Raw genomic sequence first — 11159 nt, 5'->3', positions numbered from 1 at the left:
TTGGTCTACTTGACTGATGCTATGATGTGCCTCTATTCCCATGTGACCACTGCATCCGATCACTGGCCTCAGTGGCAACATACCATAGCACAGTACTTTGGTTATTTTCTCCCATCCCACACCTTCTGTTGGCCGTGTAACCTCCAAGCATCAGTAGCACAAGTAATGTGTGAATGTCAATCATAGAGGATCCTGTGTGTTCTCCCCGGGCCACAGACAGATGCTCGGCTAAATTTAACCAGAACACTTATTTTAGTCCTGTAACTTCACACCTTTAGTAAATGATACTTGCAGTAACGGCAGCCATACCGAGAACTAGTGCATTACATAGTGGGCGAGATCTCGTTCCAGCTTTTACCATAAGTAAAAAATTAAAGGGGTTTACCGCAATATTAAAGGGACTCTGTCACCACTTTCTAACCCCCCCTTTTAAAACTATTGTTCTCTCCATGGCGCCCTTGTGATTACAAAGGTGTTGTTATAACATAAATTTGCCGTCTCGTTTTGATAAAAATACCTTTTATCTAACCTGTCAATCTTGTGGATAAGGTGCCCAGGGCGTTTCTGAAGGTCTGAAGCTGCCGCCCGCCGCCGTTGGTGCCCAGCTCCTCCCCTGATCCTTTCAGCGCCGCCTGAATGTAAAGAAATCCGCCTCCGGCTCTCGCTCAGTGCCCCCTCCTCCTTTTCAAAGATCCCGCGCGTGCGCACAGGCCTGTGCCTGATGCGCCCGTGCGGACATTTAGAATCAGCCTCATTGAGCGAAGTGCGCGCACGGCGGCGGGCGGCAGCTTCAGACCTTCAGAAACGCCCTGGGCACCTTATCCACAAGATTGACAGGTTAGATAAAAGGTATTTTTATCAAAACGAGACGGCGAATTTATGTTATAACAACACCTTTGTAATCACAAGGGCACCATGGAGAGAACAATAGTTTTAAAAGGGGGGGTTAGAAAGTGGTGACAGAGTCCCTTTAATATTGATGACTAGGGATGAGCAAAAGTTGATTCGCATAAAACTTCGTTAGAATACTGTACCTTGGAAACTAACCAGAGTTCGGGAAATGTTTTTTTTACAGTAGAAATTAATTTTTGAAATTACCTTAAGTCTCGCAAGACTTTGCGAAGTAATAACTTCTCCTTATAGGAGCCAATACATTCTAATACTGTATGTAGCACTCGCTCCGTATAGCATTCTAAGTTTGATGCGAATCGACTTCGGATGTTTAATCCGGTGGATTCGCTCATCTCTACAGGTGATCTATCCTCAGGATGTGAATGGGTCCGCAATTTGAAAGATACAGAGCGGAGCGCGGAGCAGAGGGCCACTGAGGCGCTACAGAGCGTGGCATTCCGGTCCGTGCTTCAGGAAAGGTAAAAACAACAAAACATGCTCTATTTCTTTTGCAGTGCAGACGGATCACAGACCCCGTCAAGGTGGCGGGGTGCACCACTAATGAGGCCAGGTGAGGAGATCGCCTCAGGCAGCACCAGGTAGGGACAAGAGGGGGCAGCAGAAGGGTCAAGGGCAATGAGTGCTTTCATTGTGGCAAAGGGGTTAGGCTAAGAAATTGGCATTGGGGGGAAAGGGCGCCGTTTCAGTATTCGCCTAAGGCAGCAGAAAGGCTAGGTGCACCCCTGGCACCTGCCAGAGCAGGCCACACGGACGGTGCCCATACATTTGGGACCACATTTTGCAGTTCTCAATGCATGGCACAGGAGACCCACGTTCGTGTGCATGAGTCCTTAAGATTAGGCAAAACAATTCAGAAGAGATGCAACTTTCAATCGCATTAGGTCCTTTTACATGGACCAAGGATTGGGACAATTAGTGGGGACAAATGCTTATACAAACGCTTGTTCCTAATAATTGCCCCATGTTCAGCCGATCACCTGACAAATCATCAGCACATAGTCATTGCATGTCGGCAGCAGATAGCCCTGTGTAAACAGGGATGTGCTGCCAACAAATGATGAATTTATAAGGGGATAAACAATCACATCAGGGATCATCCATCCCCATGCATAAGTGATGACTGCTAATGAGGGGCAATGACCTGGAATAAATGGTTCATCATTCCGATCATCTCCCCGTGTGTCGGCCATTGTAAATGGTTCCTTTGTGTGTCAGGCTCCATCCATATCTGCATTCCTAATCCGGCATATGTACAGAATACCGGAACTGCCCGGGGAATCCCATTCACTATATTGCAGTCCACTAGGTTTCCGGCATAAACACAGTCATTCTGTCATACAAAATAATGGTGCGTGCATTGGTATTTTGTCTGGCATAATGCCAGTATTCGTGTCGGAAACTCAGCGGACTCCATTATTGTGAACAGCACACAGTTGCCGTGGTGTCCGGCTATGCCAAATCTAGCAATTCCGGAACTCTGTTGATATGCAGGAACATACTACCGGGATTAGAAATGCAGATGTGGATGCAGCCTAAAACAATAACTGATTACACAGAAATAATACCGTTCTAGAACTGGATACAATGGTCCACATTTATTAATCAGTTTTCACCTGTTTTATACTTAAAAAAATTTATATTAAAAAAAATAAAAATCCTTTTTGAGGCATGCTAGACAAATGACTAAACTATGGGGGTAAACTATTAGGTGGTGTGGCCTAAACCTTTAGACAGATTTGTTGTACTAAAGCCTAAATATGGCGCACTTTTTAGCATCAATTTCCACCTGCTAGCGCCCACTGGGGCACCATAAACAGCACACAGAGTGCCAGCGGGTCCATAGCATGAAGCCTAATCTTTCATACAGCCTCTGCATGAAATTACTACTTTAGGGAGGGACCAAAGCCTGTAGGACTTTACGTCCAAAGGCTTGGTCTCTATTAGCCGATAGGTCTAGTCTGTAGACCAGGTAGCTGCCGTGCAGACTTCTTCCACTGAGGCATTAGCTCTTTCCACCCAAGAAGCAGCCACTGCTCGAGTAGAATGGGTTGTGACTTTGAATGGGTAGTCTTTGTTCTGGGAAGTATAAACTTGCTTGATTGTTCTTGATTTAATCCATCTTGCAATAGTGGATTTTGAAGCTTGTTTTCCCCTATTCTGCTCTGCAAATTGTACAAATAAAGTCGAATCTTTCCTGAAGGGGCGAGTGACTTCTAAATATTGTATTACTGAACGACAAACATCTAGAGCAGTGATGTCGAACCTTTTAGAAGCCGAGTGCCCAAACTGCAACCCAAAACCCATGTATTTATCGCAAAGTGCCAACATGCCAATTTAACCTGAATACTATAGTCTACAGTCCAGTATAGTGTATATTCCATTTACTTTATCATTTAGCTATTAAAGCCTGCCTACATTCAGTGCCCTGCCTGTGCTGTTCATAGTGCGCCCTGCGCTGATGATTGGCAGGAAAAGTCTAAGGCATATTGGTACACCATAGACTTTTTTCACAGTGCGGGTGCCCACAGAGAGGGCTCTGAGTGCCGCCTCTGGCACCCGTGCCATAGGTTCGCCATCACTGATCTAGAGTATGGAAACGTTGTTCTTTTGCATTCTTCAGATCTGTACAAAAAGAGGGTAGAACCATTTCCTGATTACAATGAAAAGATATGACGACTTTTGGCATAAAGCCTGGGCCAAATTTTAAGATCACCCTGTCATCCAGAATCCTCATTTCTGCATCTCTCCTAGCCAATGTTATGGTCACTAGAAATACTGTTTTGAAAGAGCATTTTGATTCAAGTTTTCTAGAGGCTCAAAAGGAGGATTACATAGGTGCTCCAATACTAGTGACAAGTCCCAAGGAGCGACTTATATTATTTTTTTTATTTTTTATTTATTTTTTACAGGAGGCCGGTTTCTGGAGATGGCCCGAGAAATTGTTTTAATCCAACTGTGCTCTGCTAAAGGGAAGTCAAGAAACCAACTCAAAGCCGAAATCTGAACTTTTATAGTACTGGGCCTGAGACCCATGTCAAAACCTTCCTCTAGAAATTCTAGAATGTCCTGAATAGAAGGGAAAACTGACTGTTAAGAGAAACTAACCAGGAATGGAATGTCTTCTAGATCTTACCATAGATGGCAGAAGTAACCCTCTTGTGACTTTGTAGCACAGTTGTTATAACTCTAGAGTAATATCCCAGACCGATTTCTTCTGGAGGTACTGGCTTGATGGCTTGTAGACGCAATCGTTTTTCCAAATCTGACATTATCGCAGAATTCTGTTCTGTTTGCGTGAAATATGTCACAACAAATTTCTTTGGGGGAGGATATAAAAATTCTATTCTGTATCCTTCCTCTATTGTTTTTAAAATCCAAGTATTGTGAGTAATTTCGTCCCACTGTGGAAGGAAGTTTTTCAGTCCTTTCTTTCGGTACCTTCCTTTCGGTAACTCCACCTTCCCGATTCACCCTTGCCTCTGTTACACTGACGTATATATCGGGTCCTGGCTTCTGAAAGGACTGGGACTTTTTAGTTTTGTCCTCTGGAAACCCTTTTTTTTGTCTGTAGCGTTTTCCAGAATAGAATCTAGAACAGGGCCAAAAACATAAGTACCTGAAAATTGAATATTACAAAGCTTATTTTTTGATACAATGTCCCCTGACCAAGTTTTAAGCCACAACGCCCATCATTTGAAAGGGAACTGCCTCTAGCAGCTGCCAAAGCATCAGAGACAAACGAAGTTGCCATTTTTAAGAGTGGAATGGACTTAAGAATTTCTTCCCTGGAGGTTTTCATCTTTAGACTGTAGTCTAGCTGGAAGAGCCATAAAAATAACGATCGAGACAATGAAGTAGCGGCATTGTTTGTTTTGATCAATGCAGAAGAGACCTCCCAGAATTTTTTCTTTTTAGAAGACCATCTATTTTTCTATCCATAGTCCTTAAAGGGGTTCTGCACTTTCATTTAACTGATGATCTATCCTCTGGATAGATCATCAGCTTCTGATCGCTTCTGTTTAAGAAGGCAGCAGCGCCGCGGTCTTCTCACTGTTTACCACCGGGCCGCCGGCCCACTGACGTCACGACTAGTATCAACTAGCGTGGGCGCGGCTAAGCTCCATTCAAGTGAACAGTAATAAGGCCGCGGCGTTGCTGGAGCGCCGCTGCCTTCTCAAACAGCTGATCGGCGGGGGTCCAGGGTGTCGGACCCCCGCCGGTCAGGTGCTGATGATCTATTCAGAGGATAGATCATCAGTTAAATGAAAGTGCAGAACCCCTTTAAGTTAAGTTAAGTTAAGAGTAATCTTCAAAGGGCAAGGATTTTTATTTTGTTTTTGTTTTTATTACTTTTGCAATGGGCATATCAATATTTGGGTATCCACCCACAACTTTGTATCTTCTGCATTAAAGGCTAGATCATTCTTCAACCTCTTTTCTGCCTCCTCCCATTCTTCCAATATGAGTAATTTTACATTTTCATTCAGTGGGAAGACGTTTATCTTTTTTGCTTTTAGTCCGCCAAACATCTCGTCCTGTATAGAATGTGGTTGGGCGACTAATTCTACGTTCATTGTCCGACGGACACCAGAAACAAGAACGTCTAAATCGGACGAAAAAAAAATAAAATACAATTTTCCCCCTCTTCCACAGGACAATAAGCAATTACATCATTCCCCATTATCATCCTATTTCTCCCTCTGATCCAATGTTACTAGTGGACTCATCCTCTGAATCTAAGTCAATATCAACTCTAGGTCTTTTAAAGGGAATCTGTCACCTGCTTTTACCATTTTAAGCTGTCACCATCGCTATGTTGGCTAAAGTACCTTATTTCCAGCAGTCTTCTTTTTACTTAATTTCATTTTGTAGTTTTGATGTAAAAGCGATTTTATGATATGCTAATTAGGGTCCAAGGTGCACAGAGGGGCGTTTTTTTCACTCTCCGGTGCCCAGTGACGCTCCCCTGCAGTGCCCAAGAACGCCTCCTGATGCTCAAATAACCTCCCACAGCCCGGCAAACGGTTCCACCCCCTCCCCACGTCATAGTCTACCTTATAGAAATGCCCCGTCCTTCTTCCTGTCTGCGGCCAGAAAACTCGCGCAGGCGCAGTACCGCCTGCGGGATCATCAACGTCCTGAGGGCAACAGCGCTCAGGTCAGATCACTGGGCTCGGCGCATGCCCAGTGAGACTTTTGAGGCTGTTGCCCTCAGGAGGTTAATGATCTTGCAGGCGGTACTGCGCCTGTGCGAGTTTTCTGGCCACAGACAGGAAGAAGGACGGGGCATTTCTATAAGGTAGACTATGACGTGGGCAGGGGGCGGAACCGTTTGCCAGGCTGTGGGAGGTTATTTGATGATCAGGAGGCGCTCTTGGGCACTGCAGGGGGGCGTCACTGGGCACCGGAGAAGGAAAAAAAAACGCCCCTCTGGGCACCTTGGACCCTAATTAGCATAACATAAAAATCGCTTTTATATCAAAACTACAAAACGAAAATAAGTAAAAAGAAGACTGCTGGAAATAAGGTAATTTAGTCAACATAGCGATGGTGCCAGCTTAAAATGGTAAAAGTGGGTGACAGATTCCCTTTAACATGAGACTGCGGAACATATTGTGGCATTCATTTGACCACTGAGGAGTGTACTTCCGCCTTTATGAGCTTCGTAATTTCAGCTAATAAAGATGGCTGTTCATTTATCACTTCATCAATGCAGGGAGCTTCAAGGTTGCTTAAAGTAAGACTCTGCCAGCTTCTTAGCACAAGTAGCGCATCTTTTCACTTTCTTTTTAGCTTCAGAAGGATTTTTATGCACCATATCTTTATCATCCTGAAATTACAAAGCAAACTGCTAGCTATGCAGAAATCATAAAGTATTATTACAGGGCCTATCCAGCACACCTGACTTACATGACCCTGGGCAGGAGGCTCTGAACCCAGCACAGACCGACCAGACACTGGACCTTCCATGGTGGAGTACAAAAACATTTGATCTCCCACTATACCTTTAACATCCTGCCCCCTGCCGCCGCAAGTCTGCTCCCCCCTCTTCTGGGACTCCATCCTACAGGAGAATCCCAATCTGGATAATGCAAGTTCACTCCTAATGGGGACTCCTGCATTGCTAGGCCAGCAAAGGCCCACCGAACTGGGCATGGCTGCGCCCTGCACATGGAAAGCAACGGAGAAGGAGGATGCAGTATGGAGCCCGGAACCTCTCCAGAGAGGAAGCAAACATCGCAACTAGACCCAGTGGCCTCAATGGCTACTGGTAAGGCCAGGGGACCCGCCATAAGGGTTGCTAGCCGAGTCCTCCGGTTCTGGGATGGAAGAGACATAAACCCCCCGATCCTATCCTGGGCTCCTATGCCAATGCATAAACTTCTTCCCATAACAGGAATCCTCTCTGTTGGCTGCTGACCTGTAAGGGACAGAAAGAACACTGGTGTTGGAAGGGATGGGCTTTTAACCTCTTTGTGCTTCCTGTCCCTTTAGAGGTATATAAGGAAATCCTCCATGTGTGCGGTCATGGAGGACGTCCTGGAAAGAATGGTTACCCTTTACCCTCATCTATACCCGTTGCAGCTCACTGGTTCCTTGCTGCTCTTCACTTCCTGTGTGTACTGATCCGGAACAGGAAATGACAGAAGATATCTGCTCAGCTAATCAGTGGCCGCAGCGTTTCCTGACTTTTAATGTCAGCAGGACTTTTGAGGAAGGGTGACCACAAGTTATACATATGACCTAAGCTGCACGCCAACACTGTAACTCATGGTCTAATGACTACTGAGGTCATACCTACAATGACACTGGTGATCTCAGCACTCACGTGGAGTGGACAGCTAGCAGCACCCTCTCGGGATGACTCCGACCAGCCCCATTTCATTATACAGTCACTCGTTCTTTTCATCTGAATTATTTCGTTAGCATGGTAATTTTACCAAAAATAACCAGTGTGGTTTAGGATTCATGCGGGCCAGTCATGTGGTCACCACAATAACCTCATTATTCTTATAGATCAGGAGTCACATTGTAGAAACTAATAGTTTTAACGTGATTAGGTTACTACTTCTAGAAGCACTTCTGTACTACCATCTCCACCAGTCCCATAGAGTTAAATAGAGCTGCAGGCACGTACGTGCGTATGCCACTCCATTCAAACGGGGAATAGCGGCCCCCATTGTAGTGATCGGTGAACGCCCACCCATCACACACTTTTCCCCATCCTGTGGATAAAGACCGTTTTGTGGATGCAAATGTCCGAGTTCAGGGCATGTCAGTGTTTTTTCATAATCGCTGATCAGTTTTTTTGCGCCTACAGAAAACAGCAACCTTATGTTTTACTTTAAAAAAATTGGCCAATCTCCCATTTAATGGATGAGTGCAGATGAAGGATATCTGTGTGCTATCGGAGGCATCCACAGACCCAATGAATAGTGGACGCCTTCTGTCCACAAAACGGACCAAAGTGCGTAGTATGTGCTCCAGTGGATGCCCGACTACACATATAGAATTCAATTGATCCGTGGACACAACACCAATATGAATGACTGATGTGAATGATCCCTAAATTGATTTTCCAAGACAATCAAAAGTTTGCCCAAAGAGACTGACAAATATAAAATATCCAAAGAGGAGCTATACCTATTTAACCCCCTGCCGGGCGAGGGCTGCTTCTCTGGTCGGTCACCTCTTTTTCACCTATATAACTAAGAGCACTGCCCCATAGAAGATTGCAGACGCTTTCCAAGTATACCAGTGTGCACGTTGTGCCCGTGTTCCATGTCTAGGAAAAGTTCTTTTATTCTGCTGGAAAATGGCTCCCAAGTGCCCAAAGCAAACCAGACTGAAGAGGGGAGGGCTGCTTTAGTTGCTTATTTCTTGGGATTGGTACCAGCTAGAAATATGACCTTGTTTGAAAGCTGGCATTCCAATCTTTCAAACGATACCAGAATCGTAGGATTATATATAGATATAGCTGTTAGAAATGGAGTCCGGAGTAAAAGCGGTTTTTACTTTCACTTTCAGCTGGGCACTTGGGAGCGGTTTTCCAGCAGAATAATAGTGCTTTCCCTGGACATAGAATACAGAGACATAGTGCATGCAGGTAGGTTTGGAATGTGTCTGCAATCTTCTGTGGGGCAGTGCTCTTAGTTAGGCCTCTTGCACACAACCGTGGTTTGGGTCCACATCCGAGACGCATTTATTGCGGCTCGGGTGCAGACCCATTCACTTCAATAGGGCTGCAAAAGATGCGGACAGCACTCCCTGTGCTATCCGCATCCGTTGCTCCGTTCCGTGGCCACGCAAAAACTATAGATCATGTCCTATTCCTGTCCGTTTTGCGGACAAGAATAGTCATTTCTATAATGGGCAGTCTGTTCCTTTCCGCAAATTGCAAAAGGCACATGGACAGCATCTGTGTTTTGTGGATCTGCAATTTGCTAAAACACGGTTCATGTGCAAGAGGCATTATATTGGTGAAAATGAGGTGACAGACTCCCTTTAAAGGGGTTTTCCGAGACTTTTATACTGATGACCTATCCAGAGGAAGGCAGCGGTGCTCACAGGAGCCGGTGCCTTCTCAAACAGCTGATCGGCGGGGTCCCGGGTATAGGATCCCCACCGATCAGAAACATATGACCTATCCAGAGGAACCCTTTTAACTCTTGGCTTTTATTTATTTTTTACCGTGGCTGTAGTGATGACGTGCACATACACCCCAAGTGACCGCAGCAAGTTAAGCCTGAAGGACCAGAAGAAAAGCTGGTGTTCTGCCGCCCAGCATTCTAGCAGCTATAACTTTATCTTTACCATATAACCATATGGTGCCTTGGTATTTTCAGCATAATTTTGGGAGACAAACCCCTGCACTCCTTTTGGTGATGTAGCGTACGTCTTCCTCCAGCTTCCAATGCATGTTTTAAGGGGTTAAAGAGGAGACCACTACCTGAACAAACACATAGCCAGCAGAGTCAACAGGAGCAAATGTTATGGCCTGAAGGTCACTTGAAACAGGACTTTTTTGTTTTCAGCAACCTGCCCAGTCCCAGCCCAGCAACCTGTAGGACATGTCTGATTAATAGGCCACACAATTTTGGGCAAACCCATTTAGCCTCGAAAAGTGCAGCTGATCACAAGAAAGCAATAAAAAAAAAAAATAATAAAAAAAAGTCAGTCCAGCTCAGCTGCTAGGATGCACGGAAGCAAGGAGAAAAAGCGTAGAAATACTGAAGACCAAGAGAGAAATCCAGCATCTAATTAAAGATTTTTATTGAAGCGTCTTAAAACCAGAAAAACAGGACAGTAGAGCGTCTACGCAGATCTATACATACTGATCCTTCCTCGTGATAAGGCTGCATACCATAAAACATGAATATATAAAGCTGTAGAAAAGGCCACGCTAGTGACCACAGGCGTGAACACGCATTAGGAACAACTAATATCACGTCGCTAACGATTACGTGATGGCGTATGGAGGAGCTACGTCACGCCTCCCCTCTCTCCTCCTACCCCGTTGTGGTGAACTTCGGAGTCCACATGTAATGGAGCCTTTCTGGATGTTGATGGTGCCGCCAGTGATAAGTGGAGGTGCCCCCCATTGGAGTCCGTGTTCCCTGGACTTAGGAGGGGACGGGCTCCTACCGGCTTTCTCTGTCTCCTCTACTATAGACAGGAGGATCGGAAGGTTGGCGGTCTGACTTTTTAGTCTTTATCCGCCTCCACCTGCCTCAATGCTACCTCTTGCTGCCTGGCTCCATGATCAATTTACCTCCTGCCTCCACTCCCGATAGGATCGGAAGGTTTGGCTGGCTGTTTTTTCACCTGCCTCAATGTCACCTCCTGCCTCCTCGTTCTATGAATAAGCCATCTTCCGCCAACACTATACATAAAAATCAAAAAAAGAGAGGAAGGGAAACGGGGGGGGGGGGGGAATGGCCCCTAAGCAAAATAGACACTCAGCGGAACATAAGTCTAAAAAAAATGGGGCAGAAAACATTAGAATGTTTGATGTAAATGGTAAAAAAAAATCCCGGATTTAGGCTAGGTCTACACGACGACAATAAGTCGCGCAACAGATAGGGCACAACTACACTGCAACATTTGTCGCGCAACAATTTTTATAATGATAGTCTATGGTGTCACACTGCGACAGTCGCAGAAAAATCCATCTCAAATGGATTTTTTGCGACTGTCGCGTCGCAGTGCGACACCATAGACCAGTGATGGCTAAACCTTGGCACTCC

At 45.3% G+C, this 11159-nt stretch overlaps 1 protein-coding gene across 1 annotated transcript in view; it reads right to left on the bottom strand.

Moving 5' to 3' along the window:
* The window catches only part of IPPK (inositol-pentakisphosphate 2-kinase), a 62910-nt gene that overhangs the window by 31256 nt on the left and 20495 nt on the right, over positions 1 to 11159 (bottom strand). Inside the window, exons 2-3 of the mRNA XM_044301539.1 lie at positions 5302 to 5447; positions 4351 to 4501 (exon numbers count right to left, since the gene is read on the bottom strand). Coding sequence (XP_044157474.1) covers positions 4351 to 4501; positions 5302 to 5447 — 297 coding nt within the window. The remainder of the gene's footprint in view (positions 1 to 4350; positions 4502 to 5301; positions 5448 to 11159) is intronic.

The sequence above is a fragment of the Bufo gargarizans genome, chromosome 7 (genome assembly GCF_014858855.1).
Source record: "Bufo gargarizans isolate SCDJY-AF-19 chromosome 7, ASM1485885v1, whole genome shotgun sequence".
Lineage (NCBI taxonomy): Eukaryota > Metazoa > Chordata > Amphibia > Anura > Bufonidae > Bufo > Bufo gargarizans.
The sequence above is the reverse complement of the archived record's forward strand: the minus strand, read 5'-3'. Positions and strand labels throughout refer to the sequence as shown.